The following is a 24,712-nucleotide window of genomic DNA, read 5'->3' as shown; positions in this document are numbered from 1 at the left end:
TTTAAAAATCCTAAAATCATTTTTAAGGTTGTATTTTGTTCTCTAAAATTGTCTTTCTGAAAGTTATAAGAAGCAAAGTAAAAAAAATTAATGAACTTATTTAAACAAGTGAAGACCGAGTCTTTAAAATATTTTCTTGGATTTTCAAATTCTATTTGAGTTTTGTCTCTCTTAGAATTAAAAATGTCGGGCAAAGCGAGACCAGCTTGCTAGCAAATAAATAAAATTTAAAAAATAGAGGCAGCTCACTGGTAAGTGCTGCTATTTGAGCTATTTTTAGAACAGGCCAGCGGGCTACTCATCTGGTCCTTACGGGCTACCTGGTGCCCGCGGGCACCGCGTTGGTGACCCCTGGTCTATATCCACACGTTTGAACACATGCCATGACTTTGTGAGCAATATGTAATGAGAGAGTGAGCAACAAATGATAAAGCAACACACAGTGTAAATATGTGTTTGTATAGTGGATATATAGAAAAGATGTGTCAGCCGAAATGGAAATTGTGAACAAATAATTTCCAAAGTTGGTGTGCGACAATGTGTTGTTTCTGTATACGTGCGTGAGAAGTATAGAGAAACACTTTCTTACCTTAAATGGAGAGAGTCATTGTTGATCAGGATGGAGAGATCCAGGAAGAGGCAGCAGGTGACGAGAAGACGTGGAAGAGAAAAGAGAGAAGGGATACTGGTCAGAGAAGTGATCAGATAACACTGTATTTGGGGAAGCTGTATGGACAACCAACTAATACTTACCAGGTAACCAAACTGTTTGTTTGACTTGTCAGATTTTTTCATGGAAATATGTGTGCTAACTGACACCAGTGTGTTTCCATATTTATTCAAGTGTCCCTTCATTGAATAGACATCACACAACATTGTGTGCATACAGTATTAGCATGTCCATGTACATACTATGACCTTTCTGTACCATTGTCAATTTATATACTGTAAGGTTTACTTTAACCCTGTAAGACCCAAATATAGAAAAACCTAAAAAAAACAACATTTGACCAGAACACAACACAAGGGTAGAATGTATACTATCCATGTATAGAGAAAATACTTCAGCCAGTGATGTAGTGGAGGGAATACAACCTGTTTGAGTCTACTGCAACAGGCCAAGCATTTTGACTATCACATTCACCCAGTGTTGTATAATGCAACAATTATATAACAAGCTCTAAATGAAATTTGATGCATCTGTTCCACAATAACTACATATGTACATGCTCTAGACCAGGGGTCACCAACGCGGTGCCCGCGGGCACCAGGTCGCCCGTAAGGACCAGATGAGTAGCCCGCTGGCCTGTTCTAAAAATAGCTAAAATAGCAGCACTTACCAGTGAGCTGCCTCTATTTTTAAAATTGTATTTATTTACTAGCAATCTGGTCTCGCTTTGCCCGACATTTTTAATTCTAAGAGAGACAAAACTCAAATAGAATTTGAAAATCCAAGAAAATATTTTAAAGACTTGGTCTTCACTTGTTTAAATAAATTCATTATTTATTTTTTTTACTTTAAATTTGTCTTTCTTTCAGAAATACAAATTTAGAGAAAAAATACAACCTTAAAAATGATTTTAGGATTTTTAAACACAAATACCTTTTTATCTTTTAAATTCCTTCCTCTTCTTTCCTGACAATTTAAATCAATGTTCAAGTAAATGTATTTTTTTTATTGTAAAGAATAATAAATAAATTGTAATTTAATTCTTCATTTTAGCTTCTGTTTTTTTGACGAAGAATATTTGTGGAATATTTCTTCAAACTTATTATGATTAAAATTCAAAAAAAATATTCTGGCAAATCTAGAAAATCTGTAGAATCAAATTTAAATCTTATTTCAAAGTCTTTTGAATTTATTTTAACATTTTTGTTCTGGAAAATCTAGAAGAAATAATGATTTGTCTTTGTTAGAAATATAGCTTGGTCCAATTTGTTATATATTCTAACAAAGTGTAGATTGGATTTTAACCTATTTAAAATATATTATCAAAATTCTAAAAGTAATCTTTATCAGGAAAAATTACTAATGATGTTCCATAAATTATTTTTTTAAGTTTTTGTCTTCTTTTTTTCGGTTGAATTTAGAATTTTAAAGAGTCGAAATTGAAGATAAACTATGTTTCAAAATGTAATTGTCATTTTTTTCGTGTTTTCTCCTCTTTTAAACCATTCAATTAAGTGTAAATATCATTAATTATTAATAATAACATAGAGTTAAAGGTAAATTGAGCAAATAGGCTATTTCTGGCAATTTATTTAAGTGTGTATCAAACTGGTAGCCCTTCGCATTAATCAGCACCCAAGAAGTAGCTCTTGCTTTCAAAAAGGTTGGTGACCCCTGGTATAGAGTGTATTTCTTTAAAGTTAAGACTAGTTTAAAGTTATCTTCATTGAAAAGTACAGTGCTTTTCCTTCTAAAATAAGGACATTTCAATGTGACCCCAAACTTTTGAACGATAGTGTATATACATATATATTAACTATTAGTACAGCATATATACAAAATGTACAACATGGTTAAAATGCCTGCTGTAGATGTAAAAACTGCTATATGTATGAGTTCATCCTACCTTACTGCATCTGTGCAGCACTGAGTCAGTAACCTTAAACAGACAGCAGAGGGCCTTGAGGCGATGGTGAGTGACAATCATGCATTATTCATGAGGCTCAATGCTGACTGTCTGTGTATGAGGGGGGAAAATCCTTATCAAAGGACATGAATTTAGGCAAGCATTCTGCAATCTAATCTATAATTAATACACATTCTGCTTGTGCACACAACAGTCTGGCTACACAAAAAAGGGAGATAACAGTTTTCTTTCTAGCTAATGATATAAACAAAAACAAAAAAACGTGGACAACTCCATGATCAGTGAAGAATTATTCATCTCAACAAACAACTCAGGATAAATCACCACATATCTAAAAAGGACCCATGATTCCCCCTCCCCCTTCCACATCATCATCACGATCAGTCACCCCCCACTGGTGTGAGAATGTTTCACCTCTTCGGCAAAGTCAGGGGTGTTTCCTGTCCTATTTATCTCCCCCCCGAACTCGGGGAGCGATCACACACCGCCCCTGCTCCCCTCCATCACTCAAAAATGGACCAGCCCTGCCTGTGAGTCAGCTTGTTGCCATGGTAACACATGCAGCCTCTTGCATCCCACCCAGGTTCCATGGCAAGCTGGCGACCATGGCTGAGGGGGGGAAAAAAAGGTCTACAAAAACAATACTGAGTGACAGGAAATATATATAAATATAAATAAATACAAATATTTAAAATAAATAAAAAAATAAATAAAATACATAAAATAAAATAAAATAAAATAAGTTACGCTAATATAAAATAAAATAAAATAAAATAAAAACAAATATATATCTTATCTGATGCTCTGATTGGTCAGACTCCTGGCACCATGACAAATAAAAGCAATGCATTAAAGTAATATAATAAACGTAAACAACAAAATGCGACTACATTAGGAATGAATTGACACCATACTGTATGTGGTTGGTTGGCTTTTTATAGACAGAACAAAACGTCCCACATAGAGACATCTTTCTTCCTCTCCCTTTCTCTCAGCCTCTCTGTGCTGCAGAGTGGTGCAGCTGGAGTGGGGGTGGGGCGGGATGCAGAGAAGCAGAGCAGGAGGGGGAAATAAGGAAGACTTTGGAATAGCATATACTGGCCATCCTCCACATGAGGAAACAGTGTCAACAATATGCTGCGTTATTCCAAAAAAATCAACTATAACACATTGTGTTATTTCCTATTAAAATCACTAGATTTCAGTGACTAGTTTTCATGTCTAAAATCACCTCACACAGATTGACCTATGTAAACAATGTTCAAAGACAAGTAAGATTGGAAGAAGTATGTTTGGGAACTCTGCTTAATGCACCCGACACACCTTTGCCACTGTCCCACATTACTACTGTGTCCTCATGGCTAGTCCTGAATTTAAGTCCTGTGCAGTGGTTCAGACAGTTCAGAAGACGACACAATAATACACAATTACAATACAGTATAGGGATCAACACACCCTTATACATCGGATGGTATGGTTTACACACTAACACAAGCATACTGTAACACAGGGGTCACCAACGCGGTGCCCGCGGGCACCAGGTAGCCCGTAAGGACCAGATGAGTAGCCCGCTGGCCTGTTCTGAAAATAGCTCAAATAGCAGCACTTACCAGTGAGCTGCCTCTATTTTTTGAATTGTATTTATTTACTAGCAAGCTGGTCTCGCTTTGCCCGACATTTTTGATTCTAAGAGAGACAAAACTCAAATAGAATTTGAAAATCCAAGAAAATATTTTAAAGACTTGGTCTTCACTTGTTTAAATAAATTCATTATTTTTTTTACTTTGCTTCTTATAACTTTCAGAAAGACAATTTTAGAGAAAAAATATAACCTTAAAAATGATTTTAGGATTTTTAAACACATATACCTTTTTACCTTTTAAATTCCTTCCTCTTCTTTCCTGACAATTTAAATCAATGTTCAAGTAAATTTATTTTTTTAATTGTAAAGAATAATAAATACATTTTAATTTAATTCTTCATTTTAGCTTCTGTTTTTTCGACAAAGAATATTTGTGAAATATTTCTTCAAACTTATTATGATTAAAATTCAAAAAAATGATTCTGGCAAATCTAGAAAACCTGTAGAATCAAATTTAAATCTTAATTGAAAGTCTTTTGAATTTCTTTTAAAATTTTTGTTCTGGAAAATCTAGAAGAAATAATGATTTGTCTTTGTTAGAAATATAGCTTGGTCCAATTTGTTATATATTCTAACAACGTGCAGATTGGATTTTAACCTATTTAAAACATGTCATCCAAATTCTAAAATTAATCTTAATCAGGAAAAATTACTAATTATGTTCCATAAAAATATTCGAATTAGCTAGTTTTTCTCTTCTTTTTTTTCTACAGCTCGTTTGAGATCAGTATTGATTAATGTAAGGCTTCAGGAACCAACTTTGAGACAATGTGTCCTTTATTACAGCAATTCAGTTCAAGTCAAATGTAAAGATGTGTTTTGATGACGAACAAACAAATGACCCAAGCATATCTGAACAACTTATGCACGGTTCTGAAACAACAACAACTATACTCATGTGAAGGACAGACTTTGAAGAACAATTGCAATTTCACCAAATGAATGCTTTAAAGGCCTACTGAAAGCCACTACTAGCGACCACGCAGTCTGATAGTTTATATATCAATGATGAAATCTTAACATTGCAACACATGCCAATACGGCCGGGTTAACTTATAAAGTGACATTTTAAATTTGCCGCTAAACTTCTGGTTCGAAACGCCTCTGAGGATGACGTATGCGCGTGACGTAGCCCGGGGAACACGGGTATGGCTTCCACATTGAAGCCAATACGAAATAGCTGTTTTCATCTCATTCTGGGTGTATTCTGGACATCTGTGTTGGTGAATCTGTTGCAATTATGTTCATTGCATTATGGAGAAAGAAGCTGAGCAAGCAAAGAAGAAAGTTGTCGGTGCGAAGCGTCTATTTTGCGAGGGAAGTCAGCAGCAACACGTACACAGCCGGCGCTTCTTTGTTTACATTCCCGAAAGATGCAGTCAAGATGGAAGAACTCGGATAACAGAGACTCTAACTAGGACGACTTTTGACTTGGATACACAGACGCCTGTAGAGAACTGGGACAATACAGACCCTTACCAGGATTACTTTGATTTGGATGACAAAGACGCAGACGTGCTACCGTGAGTATGCAGCTTTGGCTTCCAAACATTTGATCGCTTGACCGTATGTGCGCGTCACGTGCGCAACTTTGTTTAAATATATAAGCTTTATGAACCTTGGGTTAGGTGAACGGTCTTTTGGGCTGAGTGATTGTGTGTGTTGTGCAGGTGTTTGAATTGTATTGGCGTGTTCTATGGAGCTAGGAGCTAGCAGAGGAGCTAGGAGCTAGCATAACAAACACGTAGGTGTTTGTTATGCAGGATTAATTTGTGGCATATTAAATATAAGCCTGGTTGTGTTGTGGCTAATAGAGTATATATATGTCTTGTGTTTATTTACGGTTTTAGTCATTCCCAGCTGAATATCAGGTCACCCCCGCCTCTCACAGCATCTTCCCTATCTGAATAGCTTCTACTACCCACTAGTCCTTCACTTGCACTTTCCTCATCCACAAATCTTTCATCCTCGCTCAAATTAATGGGGAAATTGTCGCTTTCTCGGTCCGAATCTCTCCCACTTCATGCGGCCATCATTGTAAACAATAGGGAACTTTGCGTATATGTTCAACTGACTACGTCACGCTACTTCCGGTAGGGGCAAGCCTTTTTTTTATCAGATACCAAAAGTTGCGATCTTTATCGTCGTTGTTCTATACTAAATCCTTTCAGCAAAAATATGGCAATATCGCGAAATGATCAAGTATGACACATAGAATAGATCTGCTATCCCCGTTTAAATAAAAACATTTCATTTCAGTAGGCCTTTAAAGTCACAGTCGAACATGAAATGTCTTTCCACAAAACTGAAAAAGTGGCTTAAGGAAATCCGAAGTGTGAGCAGTAGAACTTAGTGTAGTATGGACAAATGGGGCCAATTATTTTTAATGTATTTTTATTTTGTAACTGTATAGAAGTCTTATATTCTTATATACTTTGACATTGGTTACATATGGGTAGCAATGTTTAATTCTACTGTCCCTGTCAAAATAAACAAAAAAAACCATGCAGCATCATGTTCAAAATGATGACATCATACAGCGTTTAAGTACAACACCTTATTAGCCGTACAGATAGTCTGTGATGCTGTTTGAGGACTGATAGCTGTCATTAAATGATATAGTTAGCCTACTTTCATCCATTGTGAAACACATGCAGCCTCTGTCCTAGTTTATGCTTGCATAACCTCTCCCTCATCACCATCCCTTTGTCTTTCAATCCACCACTTGGTAAAAAAATCTCACCCAGCCTGTGCCAATCCCTGCACAGGACTTAATTGAGAGCCTACTACAAGTCTGGTCATGCATGTTTTCCCATTTCAGCGGACAAAGATGACAACAGGCGGAGTAAAATGGCGGCCAGGCAGCACAAACACGAGTGCTGCACAGCGATGAGTGTGCAGGAGACCACTCGCCTCCCCCGCTTCCTGCCTTTATACTCCTCTCCCATCATGATGCTTTCTCCCTCTCCATCTCCACAGCACCAGCAGTTTCTATCTTCTCTACTCAGCCACATGTTAAATGACATTACGGTGCAAACACATCAACCACACTTTGATCGGTTGCATCTATTCCTGTGCTTTTGTCCGTCCCCCGTGTCTCGTGGCACCAAGCTGCAGGGAAGTAGGTCACTAGAAAAGTAGTGCACTGCATGCTGGTGTGTTTCTATGTGGGAGCAATCAGTGGCAAGGTTTTTAGCAGGGATGAAGCCTCCATGTCATGGCAGCTTTTTCATTGATCTCTAATGCAGTGGTGATCCTCTCTGATAGCGACAATCACTTAATGATATATTAGACCTTTACACACACATTATTATTTAATTGAACTTACAAAGGGAAATTATTTAGAGTGACAAATGAAAAAATAAACAGACATACTCACTAGAGATGTCCGATAATATCGGCCGATAAATGCGTTAAAACAGGGGTCACCAACGTGGTGCCCGCGGGCACCAGGTAGCCCGTAAGGACCAGATGAGTAGCCCGCTGGCCTGTTCTAAAAATAGCTCAAATAGCAGCACTTACCAGTGAGCTGCCTCTATTTTTTAAATTTTATTTATTTACTAGCAAGCTGGTCTCGCTTTGCCCGACATTTTTGATTCTAAGAGAGACAAAACTCAAATAGAATTTGAAAATCCAAGAAAATATTTTAAAGACTTGGTCTTCACTTGTTTAAATAAATTCATATTTTTTTTTACTTTGCTTCTTATAACTTTCAGAAAGACAATTTTAGAGAAAAAATACAACCTTAAAAATGATTTTAGGATTTTTAAACACATATACCTTTTTAACCTTAAATTCCTTCCTCTTCTTTCCTGACAATTTAAATCAATGTTCAAGTGAATTAATTTTTTTTGTTGTAAAGAATAATAAATACATTTTAATTTAATTCTTCATTTTAGCTTCTGTTTTTTCGACGAAGAATATTTGTGAAATATTTCTTCAAACTTATGATTCAAATTAAAAAAAAATTTTCTAGAAAATCTGTAGAATCAAATTTGAATCTTATTTCAAAGTCTTTTGAATTCCTTTTAAAATTTTTGTTCTGGAAAATCTAGAAGAAATAATGATTTGTCTTTGTTAGAAATATAGCTTGGTCCAATTTGTTATATATTCTAACAAAGTGTAGATTGGATTTTAACCTATTCAAAACATGTCATCAAAATTCTAAAAGTAATCTTAATCATGAAAGATTACTAATGATGTTCCATAAATTCATTTTTTAAATTTTTTTCAAAAAGATTCGAATTAGCTAGTTTTTCTCTTCTTTTTTTCCGTTGAATTTTGAATTTTAAAGAGTCGAAATTGAAGATAAACTATGTTTAAAAATGTAATTGTCATTTTTTTCGTGTTTTCACCTCTTTTAAACCGTTCAATTAAGTGTAAATATCATTAATTATCAGAGGTGTGGACTCGAGTCACATGACTTGGACTCGAGTCAGACTCGAGTCATGAATTTGATGACTTTAGACTCGACTTGACAAAATGTAAAGAGACTTGCAACTCGACTTAGACTTTAACATCAATGACTTGTGACTTCACTTGGACTTGAGCCTTTTGACTTGACATGACTTGCTACTTTCCCCAAAACCTAAAGCTTAAAAAGTTATTTGGGAGCGCTCCGTTGCTTTCATTTTGTACGTGTCTGTCTATCAGCGTGTGTGCTGCGTGTCAGCGTGTGTGCTCTCAGTACAACAGCCAATCAAATTAGATCTACATTGTTTTCATCCCACAGCATTCAGCCAATCAAATTGCAGGACAACCAATGAACAAGAGTTGCCAAACAACGCGCCAGTGAGAAAGATTTATACCAAAGTTGGTTTCGTTCGGGTATAAAAACTACGACTTGGTCTACAAAAAACGAATTGCCGTATGCAAATCACGCAGTTCGAATATTACAGACGGAGACGCAACAACTTCCAACTTCGTTCGACATTTGAAGTTGCACAAAGAAGGGTAAGTTTTGAATATAAGCTAACGTTTATTGGCTAAGTAACATGACTTTTATTTGCTGTGTAGTTAAATCAGTGAGGCTGTAAACTCACTGCTAACGTCATAACCATAGACATCTTATAAGTAGACGCAGCATCGAGCGCTACTGCCTACTGGCGCAGACGAGACGCGGGGCCGCCATCTTGGAGTGGTGATCCGCTCCACTCGGTGCAATTCATTTGGCAGGAGCAATGAACTGTCAGCGCATTTACCGTATTTTCCGCACCATAAGGCGCCCCGTGTTATTAGCCGCACGTTTAATGAACGGCATATTTCAAAACTTTGTTTACCTATTAGCCGCCCCGTGCTATTAGCCGCACCTACGCTACGCTAAAGGGAATGTCAACAAAACAGTCAGATAGGTCAGTCAAACTTTAATAATATATTACAAACCAGCGTTCTAACAACTCTGTTCACTCCCAAAATGTAATGTGCAAATGTGCAATCACAAAAATAGTAACACTCAAAATAGTGCAGAGCAATAGCAACATCAATAACTCAACGTTGCTCATACGTTAGTGTCACGCAACACACAAAATAAACATTTAAAGCTCACTTTCTGAAGTTATTACTCATCTACAAATCCCTCGAATTATTCTTCTTCGGTGTGCTTCACTTGTTTTTTGACACCATCTGTGATGTGGACGCGCATGCAGTCGTAGATCAACAGGAACGGCGCTGCGTGAAAAAAGTCACCCGGTGTCTTCGCGTAAACGTCTATCAACCACTCGCTCATCTTTTCTTCATCCATCCATCCCTTCGAGTTAGCTTTTATGATGACGCCGGCTGGAAAGTTCTCTTTTGGCAAGGTCTTCCTTTTGAATATCACCATGGGTGGAAGTTTCTGGCCGTTAGCATGGCAAGCTAGAACCACAGTAGGACTTCTCATTCCCTGTGGTGCGAATATTCACCGTACGTGCTCCCGTTGTATCCACAGTGCGGTTCACATGAATATCAAAAGCCAGTGGAACCTTGTACGCGTGTCTCTTAGTAGGAGACATTTTGTTGTCTTTACAGAAAAACAAATGAAATTAAATATCCGCGAGCTTCTTCTTCTCCGGGGGCGGGTGCTCACCTTGGCGGTTGCTTACAGTAGAAGAAGAAGCGCTTCCTCTTCTATGGGGCGGTTGCTTACCGTAGAAGAAGAAGCGCTTCCTCTTTTACGGGGAAAAAAGATGGCGACTGTTTACCGTAGTTGCGAGACCTAAACCTTATGAAAATAAATATGAATATTAATCCATATATAAGGCGCACCGGGTTATTAGCCGCACTGTCTGCTTTTGACAAAAATTGTGGTTTTTAGGTGCGGCTTATGGTGCGGAAAATACGGTAATTCATTTTACCTCACTGAATACCACTCATTTTCACGCGCTTTTTTGTCATACGTGTAGCTATGATAACGGATACATGTTTTATTATTCATAGTTTGCTTAACAGTAATATAATATTCTTATATGCTATAAGTGACCAGACGTCCGAGATCAAAACTGGGAATATAAACCCAGAGAAGAGGGAAAAAACGGTCAGCTATTTTTAAGTTGAAGAAACAATATGATTACGTTATATATACATGCGTATATCCTACATAAACAATGTATGAATACATTAGATATCTATATATCTTATAGACTGTATCTCTGTTGCTGCAGCAGCAGAGAGTTTATTCTGTCTTGACACTTTGTATTGATATTTTGTATTACATTCTTCCCTTAAATGATAATGTTTACAGTGATTGTTATATATGTATTTTTTATGTATGTCGCTTTGGATAAAAGCGTCTGCCAAATACTTAAACATATATAAACACCTGAAACTCTTTATATCAGCTAAAACCACCAATCTGTTTCACTGGATTCAGAATAAAACCAAATGCTGTCCAACAATGTTAGTATTTGAATATTGTTACTTGAAGACTTATTCCTGGTTACAATTATACTGTTAAGAAAGTATTGTCTTATATTTTGCCTAAAATGAGAATGCATCATAATCAGTGGCGGCTGGTGAATTTTGTTTTAGGTGGGGCTGAAAGTTTGTAAACCAAACCCCTGTAGGGGCGTCATCCTCCCCCAGAAGATTTATTTGTGATTTTCACATACAAATATTGAAGATCTTTGCTCCTTCTCAACTCTGTGGTAATGTTATTTTCATAAAATACAACCAATAGTACATTAATGTTAAATCTTACTTGTGAAAAGTAATCCCCCGATTCCTATTTTCAACAGTCCGCTCATTTGAGCAGGAAAACGCTGAACACCAGCCCGGCATCTTTGTTTTCTACCTGTCAACTGTCAGTTTAGGCTGTTCGCCGGCTCCTCATCACCACTTCAAGATGCAATTTGCTCGCGTCACAGCAACCAATACTGCGTGTACTTACAAGATGTCTGTGGTTATAACATAATTTCAAACACAGGAATATGTTGCGTCCACTGCAGTTTGCCACCTTATTCATACTTTTTGTCAAGTGATTTTTTTAAGCAGGGTTGCATGAGGTACCTAAACATAACGTTACGTTAGTCAATGTATCACACACAGTAACATAACGTTAGACAACGGTCAGCAGCACAGCATATTTTAGCCACCTACAAAAAGACAAACATAGTCAAATAAAGGTCAATTAAAATGTATACTATATTAAGAATATGTGTACATATTGCATAGGGCCCTGACATCTAAAAACTACAATTCTGTTCATTGTTATGTTCATGTATTTGTTATGTTTTTCATGTGTACGCACACATAAACACACATACAGTATGAGATGAGATCAATGAGATAAGGTAAGAACAGAATAGAAACTGCTGTGGAACTAGTTACAATGCAATATGCCATGGAAATACAATGTTAACACTTTTGTACAAATAAGTACAGTTGCACTTGTTTTTGCAAATGTGTTTATTCTGTAAAGGAATGAGTTAAATGTTTAAAATTGTTTAAACTATTAAAATGACTGGTTAATAGTGCTATTATGAATTGCAATGTCAGTACTATTTTTTTTCCTGCTATTTCAAATGCACTTGTTTTAATAAATAAATACAGCGGTTTAAAAGCATACACAATCTGTGTAAAAATATTAGTCTGTGGTTAAAAGGACTTGAAAGGACTCGAAACTCAAAATGCAGGACTTGTGACTTGACTTGAGACTTTCCAGTCTTGACTTTGGACTTGACTCGGGACTTGCCTGTCTTGACTCGGGACTTGACTCGAGACTTGAGGGCAAAGACTTGAGACTTACTTGTGACTTGCAAAGCAATGACTTGGTCCCACCTCTGTTAATTATTAATAATAACATAGAGTTAAAGGTAAATTGAGCAAATTGGCTATTTCTGGCCATTTATTTAAGTGTGTATCGAACTGGTAGCCCTTCACATTAATCACTACCCAAGAAGTAGCTCTTGGTTTTAAAAAGGTTGGTGACCCCTGCGTTAAAATGTAATATCGGAAATTATCGGTATCGTTTTTTTTATTATCAGTATCGTTTTTTTGGGTTTTTTTTGGTTTTTTTTATTAAATCCACATAAAAAACACAAGATACACTTACAATTAGTGCACCAACCCAAAAAAACTCCCTCCCCCATTTACACTCATTCACACAAAAGGGTTGTTTCTTTCTGTTATTAATATTCTGCTTCCTACATTATATATCAATATATATCAATACAGTCTGCAAGGGATACAGTCCGTAAGCACACATGATTGTGCGTGCTGCTGCTCCACTAATAGTACTAACCTTTAACACTTCATTTTACAAATTTTCATTAATTACTAGTTTCTATGTAACTGTTTTTATTAGGGATGTCCGATAATGGCTTTTTGCCGATATCCGATATTCCGATATTGTCCAACTCTTTAATTACCGATACCGATATCAACCGATACCGATATCAACCGATGTATGCCGTCGTGGAATTAACACATTATTATGCCTAATTTGGACAACCAGGTATGGTGAAGAAAAGCTCCTTTTTTTAAATATTAATCAAATAAAATAAGATAAATAAATTAAAAACATTTTCTTGAATAAAAAAGAAAGTGAAACAATATAAAAACAGTTACATAGAAACTAGTAATTAATGAAAATGAGTAACATTAAGTGTTAAAGGTTAGTACTATTAGTGGAGCAGCAGCACGCACAATCATGTGTGCTTACGGACTGTATCCCTTGCAGACTGTATTGATATATATTGATATATAATGTAGGAACCAGAATATTGATAACAGAAATAAATGTGGGGAGGGAGGTTTTTTGGGTTGGTGCACTAATTGTAAGTGTATCTTGTGTTTTTTATGTTGATTTAATAAAAAAAAAACTAAAAAAAACAAACAAACAAAAAAAACCCGATACAGATAATAAAAAAAACGATACCGATAATTTCGGATATTACATTTTAACGTTTTTATATTGTTTTACTTTCTTTTTTATTCAATAAAATGTTTTTAATCTATTTATCTTATTTTATTTTATTCACTTTTTTAAAAAGTACCTTATCTTCACCATACCTGGCTGTCCAAATTAGGCATAATAATGTGTTAATTCCACGACTGTATATATCGGTTGATATCGGTATCGGTTGATATCGGTATCGGTAATTAAAGAGTTGGACAATATCGGCATATCGGATATCGGCAAAAAGCCATCATCGGACATCCCTAATACTCATCGACGTCATACAAACATTGCAATGTTTATAACTCATTTTTAGGGCAAAGCAGGTATTTCATCATTGTGAAATAACATAATACACTAAATAAACTATGTATAGTACTTTATATGTTGGCAAATAAATCAAATGTTCAAAGCTGTATAAAAACAAAAGCTGACGATTAACATGGAGTCAATTAACTGCAAAAAGCAGAGAAATAGAACAGGTAACTCCTGTCCACAAGCACCGTCTAAGCTGATAAGGAAATAGAAACAAACACGATTGTAAGTATGACCAAACTATGAAGGGGAAAGGAGAGAAAAACATCATATTCATGAATTATATTGGAACTTTGGAGCGTATATAACCGAGCACATAAGTCAAAACATGATTGAACGTTAAGGCAGAAGGATGGAATCAAACAGTAAAGTAGAATCACATTGCTAAAGAGTTACGTCATCAGGCTTATTAGGTAATATAGGCAACGTTCCGACTGAGTGCAGCAAGCAAAACAAAAAGTTTGAATGATACCAACGTGAAGGAAAATGTGATTATTTAAGTTGATGGCTTATATTGTTTGTTTTGCATTTGATAGCACAATAACTAGTAGCTATACCTTTATTTTTGTCACGTTTCATAACATTAAAGCTTTCTGTTCCAGTAGGTAAAATGAACGTGTGTGATAGGATGACAAAAGAAAAATGCCTTTAGTCAGTTGTAACTAATTATGCTTACATAAGTAAACAAATACCATTAGTTTCCCTATTATTTCTGAACAATGTGGAAAGACAAGATGACACAGGCCAAACGTTTGGACACACCTTTTCCTCATTCAATGTGTTGTCTTTGTTTTCATGACTATTTACATTGTAGATTGTCACTGAAGCCATCAAAACTATGAATGAACACATGTGGAGTTATGCACTTAACAAAAAAAAAGGTGAAATAACTAAAAACATGTTTTATATTCTAGCTTCTTCAAAATAGCCACCCTTTCCTCTGATTACTGCTTTGCACACTCTCGATGAGCTTCAAGAGGTAGTCACCTGAAATGGGTTTCACTTCACAGGTGTGCTTGAAGCTCATGGAGAGAATGCCAAGAGTGTGCAAAGCAGTAATCAGAGCAAAGGGTGGCTATTTTGAAGAAACTAGAATACAAAACATGCTCTGGCTCTGCCATTAGTATTGTGTGCACTGGCTCTTTAAGAGAATCAGGAAGTGAGTGTCCTGGCCGTGCTGCGCAGAGATGATGATGTAATGTGATTCAGACCACGGAGACGGCATGTTGTTCTGTTCTGCAGCTGTGTTAGAGTTCATAAAGGCATTCCCTGTGAGTATTGCAGTAAAAAATGATGTTTAGATAGAATATATGTTAGAAAGTAGTACATTTAAGTAGTTCATTTAATGTTTAAGGAACTATTTACAAGTCTTATTTTGAATGCATTATTTTGGCTCATATCAATGTAATGAGACAGTATATGATTTATGTTAAGCTTTAATTAATAATTGCTGCATTATTAATGTATACTGATGCACCTATACTGTATCTGTTTGTTATAGTTTCACACCTGCCATATAAAAACGGGTCCAACTCATCCTGACGTCTGCGACTTCTTGTTTAACTAACTGGAAAGTGAAAAGGTTTCATGAAGCCAGTACAAAACATGTTTTCAGTTATTTCACCTTTTCTTGTTAAGTACATAACTCCACATGTGTTCATTCATAGTTTTGATGGGACAATCTACAATGTAAATAGTCATGAAAATAAAGAAAACCTATTAAATGAGAAGGTGTGTCCAAAATTGTGGCTTGTACTGTATTTCAAAACAAAACAATTGATACTGATAACTTACATTTCTGGACAGATACTTCCAAATAGTAAGTAAGCAGCGTCTTCATAGATAATGTCAAGAAGAATATGATTTTCTATTGATCTCACCTCTGCCAGAAAATTATCCAAATCAGTTTTCTGCCTTGGTACAGTTCGAGTGCGGTCACCGCTCAGAGTGTTTTGACTGAATTGCCGGGAAAACTTCAGATCGCTCTTCCGGGAGTCCGCAGTTCCGCATACGTCATAACTGAAAGCCTGCTTCAACGTGCCGGAGCCGTCTACGTCAGCGTAAAGCGGCGGGTAATACGGAATAACCGGCAGTGCCGCGTTGGACTTCAAAAACAGGCGCTCCTGTCTCCACCTGTACACTTTGACTGATATGATGAGCAGCAAGCAGGTGATGAAGAGGAAGGAGACTACAGCCAAAGCCAAGACTAAGTAAAAAGTCAGCTTGTCATTGTACTCCTTGTCGTGCATGCTAAAGTCAGTGAACTCTGACAGCACTTCAGGGAAGCTGTCCGCCACCGCCACGTTAACAATGACTGTAGCTGAACGAGAGGGCTGCCCGTTGTCCTCCACTAGAACACTCAGTCTTTGTTTGACAGCATCTTTATCAGTGACTTGGCGGACAGTTCTTATTTCTCCATTGTGTAGGCCCACTTCAAACAGCGCCCTGTCTGTGGCTTTGTGCACTTTATAGGAGAGCCAGGCGTTCTGTCCAGAGTCCACATCAACAGCCACCACTTTAGTCACCAGATAGCCCACATCTGCTGAACGAGGCACCATTTCAGCCAGCACCGAGCCGCCCGTCTGGACCGGGTACAGGACCTGGGGGGCGTTGTCGTTCTGGTCCTGGATCAGGATGCGGACGCTCACGTTGCTGCTGAGGGGAGGAGAGCCTCCATCCTGAGCTCTGACGCGGATGCTGAACTCTTTAGTTTGCTCGTAGTCAAAAGCACGCACGGCCATGATCTCCCCGCTCTCTGCGTTGACTGTGAAAAAAGCTGACGCTGACATTCCGTTAAGTGGTTTGTCTTCGAGGAAATAAGAAAGACGCGCGTTGTTGCCCGAGTCTTCATCGCGGGCTTTGACGGCGACAATAGAAGCACCGGGCGTGTTATTCTCAGTGATGGACGCTGAATAAAACGTGCGTGAAAACACCGGGGCGTGGTCATTTACATCCGACAGTTTAAGATGAATAGTTTTATTAACAGAGCGAGGCGGACTGCCCTCATCTGTTGCCGTTATCGTTACGTTATATTCCGGCACCGTCTCTCGGTCCAACGCGTCGTCAGACACCAAACTATAGAAATTAAGCGACGAGGGTTTTATTTTGAAGGGCAAATCGTGGCGGATGAAGCACTTCACGTGACCGTTGGCGCCAGAGTCTAAATCTTTAATGTTGAGCATGGCTATTGTTGTTTCTAAAGGGGAATCTTCCGGTATTGGATTGGAGAGTGAAATGATGCTTATGACCGGAGCGTTGTCATTTCGGTCTACAAGCTCAATGAACACCTTACTGGTGTCTCTCAGACCTCCTTTGTCAGTCGCTTCCACGTCTATTTCATACTGTTTGACTTTCTCGTAATCAAGCTCACCCACTACATGAATTTCTCCTGTATTTGCGTGGATATTAAACACAGATGAAGCCATATCACGGGAGAATGAATATGCAACCTCCCCGTTTTCCCCCTTATCTGCATCTGTGGCGCTTACTTGTAATATTTTTGTCCCCCTGGGAGCGTTTTCAGGTACAGTTACTTTGTACCGAGACTGGCTGAAAACTGGTGCATTGTCATTTGCATCCACTACAACGATGTTTATTCTAACAGAGCCTGATTTCGGAGGGTCGCCGCCATCATACGCAGTCAGAGTCAGCTTGTGCTCCTCCTGTTTTTCTCTATCTAACAAAGCATCCAGTATCATTTCAGCATATTTGGTGCCATCAGGACGAGAGAGTATGTTTATTTTAAAATGATCCGTAGGGCTGAGCTTATATGTGTGTAAGGAATTGGAGCCCACGTCTGGATCTTTGGCACTGTCCAGTGAAAAACGAGCCCCTTTTACAGCTGATTCACTAATTTCAAAATGAATTTCTCTGTTTGTAAACAGAGGAGCATTATCATTTATATCAATAATCTCCACATCGACATGATGGAGCTCCATGGGGTTATTTAGGATGATTTGGAAATGCAAAGAGCAAGGAGACACTTGGCCGCACCTCTCTTCTCTGTCTATTCTCTGCTTTATTTCAAGCGTCCCTTTGTCCAAACTGAGAGCAACGTACTCACTGCTGTCCTCTGTAAATATTCTGCCACGCCCGGATTTCAGTCTCTTCACATCCAAACCTAAATCCTGCATGATGTTTCCAACAATGGAGCCCACGGCCATCTCCTCGGGCACAGAGTAGCGGACGTGAGCGACGGCCACGTCTGCAACAAGCACGCAGAAAAACAGCAGCCTCCAAGAAAACAGTAAAAAACGACACATCTTAAAGAAATCCTTCCACAAATTCAAAAGTAGAGAAAAAAGGAGCTTGTCTGTCGATGTGTTGCACGACACTGAATGAGACTGCAGAGAGGAGCACACACTTTAGTCTGAAATTGGTTATATTCTTATGTTAACCTACAGCGGCCCTTAGAGACTAAAATAGGTACTGCAGCTCAGTAATAATGAGATGAATGGCAGCACTGTGCTGTATATACAAGTTATTTCAGACAAAATAAGCAAATATGATATGTTGCAACATGCTAACCTCGAGAGGAGAGTCGGGTCCATCCAGGATGTTCCTTTCGCGTCTAAAACGGTAATTAAAATCTGCATTGTTCCTGTCATTCGCGGCTCTCCTCCGTCCACCGCAGTGAGAACAAGAGACAAGCGCTCGTTTTTTTTTCTCTGTCCAGAGGCTTCTCCAACACCATCTCCACATTCTTTGTTCCATCCGCCTGATCAAGTAATTTCACAACAAAATGATCGGACGGTTCCAATTTGTACGACTGCAATCCATTTAAACCCACGTCCGCGTCAACCACGCGGTCCAATATGAATTTAGCCCCAACCCACGGCGGATTCGCTGATTGTAAATTGCACGTCGTTCTGGGGGGTTGTCGTTTATGTCCGCGATCTCCACCGTGACGCTGTAGAATTCCATGGGGTTCTCTAAAATGACCTGCAAATGCAAGGCGCAAGGCGTCGTCTCGCCGCACAGCGCCTCTCTGTCCATCCTGTCCCTGACGACCAGGAGCCCTCGCTCCTTATTTAACTCCACATACTGCTGGCTGTCGGTGGTGAATATGCGCACTTTTCCCGTTTTCAGCCTTTTCACGTCCACACCAAAGTCTTTCGCCATGTTGCCCACAAGAGAACGGAATAGCTGACCTGCCCGAGCACCGCGCAGGCACAAAGGAGCGGGAGAAACCACACAACTTGCCCCCTCATCGTTCCTTCCGATGCGCCGGAAAGCCAAAACAAACGTCGTCCTCCTTGATTAGAAAGTTAGAACAAACGAATATTCCAAACATGAAAGACGAATGATAATCCAGAGAGGTGATCGAGCGATTGCGGCAAGCGTGCGTCGGTCGCGTCTCTTTGATTGATTGATTGATTGATTGATTGAGACTTTTATTAGTAGGTTGCACAGTGAAGTACATATTCCGTACAATTGACCACTAAATGGTAACACCCGAATAAGTTTTTCAACTTGTTTAAGTCGGGGTCCACTTAAATTGATTCATGATACAGATATATACTATCATATATACTATCATCATAATACAGTCATCACACAAGATAGTCACATTGAATTATTTACATTATTTACAATCAGGGGTGTGGAGGGGGGGGGGGATATGGACATCAAGTAGTGGACATAGAGAGAGATAGAGAGAGAGAGAGAGAGAGAGAGAGAGAGATCAGAAGGCATAAGAAAAAGTATCTGCATTTGATTGTTTACATTTGATTATTAGCAATCCGGGGAGGGTGTTAGTTTAGGGTTGTAGCTGCCTGGAGGTGAACTTTTATTGCGGTTTTGAAGGAGGATAGAGATGCCCTTTCTTTTATACCTGTTGGGAGCGCATTCCACATTGATGTGGCATAGAAAGAGAATGAGTTAAGACCTTTGTTAGTTGGGAATCTGGGTTTAACGTGGTTAGTGGAGCTCCCCCTGGTGTTGTGGTTATGGCGGCCATTTACGTTAAGGAAGTAGTTTGACATGTACTTCGGTATCAGGGAGGTGTAGCGGATTTTATAGACTAGGCTCAGTGCAAGTTGTTTGACTCTGTCCTCCACCTTGAGCCAGCCCACTTTAGAGAAGTGGGTAGGAGTGAGGTGGGATCTGGGGTGGAGGTCTAGAAGTAACCTGACTAGCTTGTTCTGAGATGTTTGGAGTTTAGATTGATCTAAAATGATGGCAAGAGTGTTGAGTCTGGGCTCAATCTAACACACGCAGGCCTGCAGCGGCGCTGTGAGTTCACGTTGCAACATTGCACACGTGTGCAGATGTCCTTTAAACTGCATGAGCAAGAAAAAAACAAAACAAAACAAAACGATGGTTAGATATGATTTATTTTTTTTATATTAGGAATATAAAACTTGCAAAATGCAGACTACTATAGAAATGCTGCATACAACACATATAAATGCCTGCACATGTCATATAAATGATGTAGACGTGCAAGAGGCAACAGAACAAAAGAAAGAGGCATGTCACTCTCCATGGTGCTGGAATGAGAGGCCCCGGCAGACGAATTTGGGCAATGACAGACTTTGCATGGTACTTCTTTTCATACACGAGCAATGTGGTCTAGAATTTAATAAAAAACATGTGTGATCGAAGTGTAACTTTTCAGCTTTAGTTTGAGAGGTTGGACAAACCATCATATCTACTTTTTAAGATTTGTTGTTTTTTTTAGCCCTTTATCAATCAAGCTTTATTGCAGGTTCCAACGTCCAAGTAGACATACAATTTAAAAAAAACAAAAACAGTATAAAAGGCATTATCACATAACAAAACAGTGCTTGTGCATATTCAGTAAAATGCATCTAATAAATAAATAAAAGCAATATATATATATATATATATATATATATATATATATATATATATATATATATATATATATATATATATATATATATATATATATATATATATATATATATATACATATACTGTACATACATATATATATACATACATATATATATATATATATACACATATACTGTACATACATATATATACATACATATATATATATATATACACATATACTGTACATACATATATATACATACATATATATACATATATATATGTATATATATATACATACATATATATATGTATATATGTATGTATATATATACATATATATATATATATATATATGTATATATATATATATATATGTATATATATATATATAATAATAATAATAATAATGGATTAGATTTATATAGCGCTTTTCTAGACACTCAAAGCGCTTCACAGAGAAGTGAGAACCCATCATTCATTTTTACAACTCATTCATTCATCATTCATTCTCCGGTGTGAGCGGCACCGGGGGCAAGGGTGAAGTGTCCTGCCCAAGGACACAACGGCAGCGATTTTTGGATGGTAAGAGGCGGGGAGCGAACCTGCAACCCTCAGGTTTCTGGCAAGGCCGCTCTACCCACTACGCCATGCCGCCCCATAACGTATACATATATATGTATATATATATATATATATATATATATATATATATATATATATATATATATATATATATATATATATATATATATATATATATATATATATATATATATATATATACACACTACCGTTCAAAAGTTTGGGGTCACATTGAAATGTCCTTATTTTTGAAGGAAAAGCACTGTACTTTTCAATGAAGATAACTTTAAACTAGTCTTAACTTGAAAGAAATACACTCTATACATTGCTAATGTGGTAAATGACTATTCTAGCTGCAAATGTCTGCTTTTTGGTGCAATATCTGCATAGGTGTATAGAGGCCCATTTCCAGCAACTATCACTCCAGTGTTCTAATGGTACAATGTGTTTGCTCATTGGCTCAGAAGGCTAATTGATGATTAGAAAACCCTTGTGCAATCATGTTCGCACATCTGAAAACACTTTAGCTCGTTACAGAAGCTACAAAACTGACCTTCCTTTGAGCAGATTGAGTTTCTGGAGCATCACATTTGTGGGCTCAATTAAACGCTCAAAATGGCCAGAAAAAGAGAACTTTCATCTGAAACTCGACAGTCTATTCTTGTTCTTAGAAATGAAGGCTGTTCCACAAAATTGTTTGGGTGACCCCAAACTTTTGAACGGTAGTGTATATATATATATATATATACATATATATATATATATATATATATATATATATATATATATATATATATATATATATATATATATATATATATATATATATATATAGTGTGTGGGCGCGCCTGATTTACCTGATTTAGAGCATGCCATACCATGTATCAAAAGGCAAAAAGCGCTAGATTTCTCACATTAAATATACACAATCATGAAGTGGCAAGAAAGACTTCAATATTGAATAGAGCAAAACATGTTCTGAAACAATTATTTTAGTTTTTTTTCCGGTGGTACACCGTATTCAAATGATTATGTTAAGATATGGGGAAACAACTACAAGAATGCACTTCATTCACCAACTGTACTACACAAACTATACTACAAAAAACTGTACTACAAACAAGTCAGTTTGGGAAACAAAAACTTGTTTCATTACATGTCATTATTTAAATTTACAGATGTAGTACATTTCCAAACAGCTATGAAATTTTGCACAAAGCAAACAATAAACTGCTACCTAATAATTTACACCATTTTTTTCAACGAGAGGTGAGATACAACATTTGGAAGCACACGCAACACAAACATATTTTAGCATGTGGACTTAAACTATGGAAAGAGCAGAGTACAGAACAAAAAAAATATGAATGGAACTTAAATGTATCATTTATCAAAGTCAATACAGGAGGGTGAATACTTTTGCAAGACACTAACGGCCTGATTAGATCTAGAATAACAAGCACTAAGCAGAATGAGCAAACTTGAAAAAGATGCACGTAGTATTAGTGAGCGTTTTAAGAGTGACTTAGTATTAGTGCGTGTGCAAATGATAAGTGCAAAAGTGTGTGTAATTTAAACGAGGATGTTGTGTGAACTACCGCCTGTCACTCGGTCATTTAGTGCGCATTCATGGCATCATGCTTCAAACCGTGGCATTTTGCTGTGTTGTGGAACATGCAGCAGCAGACAATAACCTGTGCCACCTTTTCCGGACAACATAGAAGTACTCCTTCAGTGTGATATAGACAACGGAACACACTTTTTAGCATGACAAAGTTAAGCTCTGTAAGACGCTGGCACTGAGGGCCTGACTTACCAAAGGTTTGCGTGTACTAAGACATGTGCAAACTTTATGCCACATACTAAACCAGGGGTCACCAACCTTTTTGAAACCAAGAGCTACTTCTTGGGTAGTGATTAATGCGAAGGGCTACCAGTTTGATACACACTTCAATAAATTGCCAGAAATAGCCAATTTGCTCAATTTACCTTTAACTCTATGTTATTATTAATAATTAATGATATTTACACTTAATTGAACGGTTTAAAAGAGGAGAAAACACGAAACAAATGACAATTAAATTTTGAAACATAGTTTATCTTCAATTTCGACTCTTTAAAATTGAAAATTCTACCGAAAAAAAGAAGAGAAAAACTAGCTAATTCGAATCTTTTTGAAAAAATTAAAAAAAGGATTTATGGAACATTATTAGTAATTTTTCCTGATTAAGATTAATTTTAGAATTTTGATGACATGTTTTAAATAGGTTAAAATCCAATCTGCACTTTGTTAGAATATATAACAAATTGGTCCAAGCTATATTTCTAACAAAGACAAATCATTATTTCTTCTAGATTTTCCAGAACAAAAATTTTAAAAGAAATTCAAAAGACTTTGAAATAAGATTTAAATTTGATTCAACATATTTTCTGGATTTGCCAGAATAATTTTTTTGAATTTTAATCATAAGTTTGAAGAAATATTTCACAAATAGTCTTCGTCGAAAAAACAGAAGCTAAAATGAAGAATTAAATTGACATTTATTTATTATTCTTTACAATAAAAAAAATAAATTTACTTGAACATTGATTTAAATTGTCAGGAAAGAAGAAGAAGGAATTTAAAAGGTAAAAAGGTATATGTGTTTAAAAATCCTAAAATCATTTTTAAGGTTGTATTTTTTCTCTAAAATTGTCTTTCTGAAAGTTTTAAGAAACAAAGTAAAAAAATTAATGCATTTATTTAAACAAGTGAAGACCAAGTCTTTAAAATATTTTACTGGATTTTCAAATTCTATTTGAGTTTTGTCTCTCTTAGAATTAAAAATGTCGGGCAAAGCGAGACCAGCTTGCTAGTAAATAAATAAAATTTAAAAAATCGAGGCAGCTCACTGGTAAGTGCTGCTATTTGAGCTATTTTTAGAACAAGCCAGCGGGCTACTCATCTGGTCCTTACGGGCTACCTGGTGCCCGCGGGCACCGCGTTGGTGACCCCTGTACTAAACTAACTGGATTGCGTCTGTTATATAAGCAGAAAAAGAGCGTTTCTTCATTGATATCAGAATACATGCTGAGCATCAAAACGACCACAATACTGGGAGGAGAAACTGCAAATATATTTAATTAACAGCACGCGCAATGTGAATCATCAACACTCGTCAACGTTTTGGGAGCTCTATGTTAGTTAGCATGTGTGAAAATGATGTGCTGTCTGACACAGACGCACACGGCTGTGAGAAAAGATAGATAGATAGATAGATAGATAGATAGTACTTTATTGATTCCTTCAGGAGAGTTCCCTCAGAGGAGCTCGCGCTGCAAAGACAGACGATGGACAGCTACGTGTGGGCTTCAACATATTTGGACTGACAGAACTAATAAAAATATTAAACATAT

The 24,712-nt window shown here is 37.1% G+C and overlaps 1 protein-coding gene across 11 annotated transcripts in view; it reads right to left on the bottom strand.

Annotated features, from left to right (window-relative positions):
- Nucleotides 1–24,712, bottom strand: part of LOC133648204 (protocadherin beta-16-like) — a 191,420-nt gene that overhangs the window by 97,310 nt on the left and 69,398 nt on the right. Inside the window, exon 1 of one of the 11 annotated variants that reach the window (XM_062044050.1) lies at nucleotides 15,808–18,236. The exons of 9 other annotated variants lie outside the window; for them this stretch is intronic. In XM_062044050.1, coding sequence (XP_061900034.1) covers nucleotides 15,808–18,189 — 2,382 coding nt within the window. In that variant the 5' untranslated portion in view covers nucleotides 18,190–18,236. Of the gene's footprint in view, nucleotides 1–15,807; nucleotides 18,237–24,712 lie in introns of those variants that run through there. One more of the 11 variants, XM_062044055.1, reaches the window with a different exon arrangement.

Source organism: Entelurus aequoreus, linkage group LG04 (assembly GCF_033978785.1).
Source record: "Entelurus aequoreus isolate RoL-2023_Sb linkage group LG04, RoL_Eaeq_v1.1, whole genome shotgun sequence".
NCBI lineage: Eukaryota > Metazoa > Chordata > Actinopteri > Syngnathiformes > Syngnathidae > Entelurus > Entelurus aequoreus.
The sequence above is the reverse complement of the archived record's forward strand: the minus strand, read 5'-3'. Positions and strand labels throughout refer to the sequence as shown.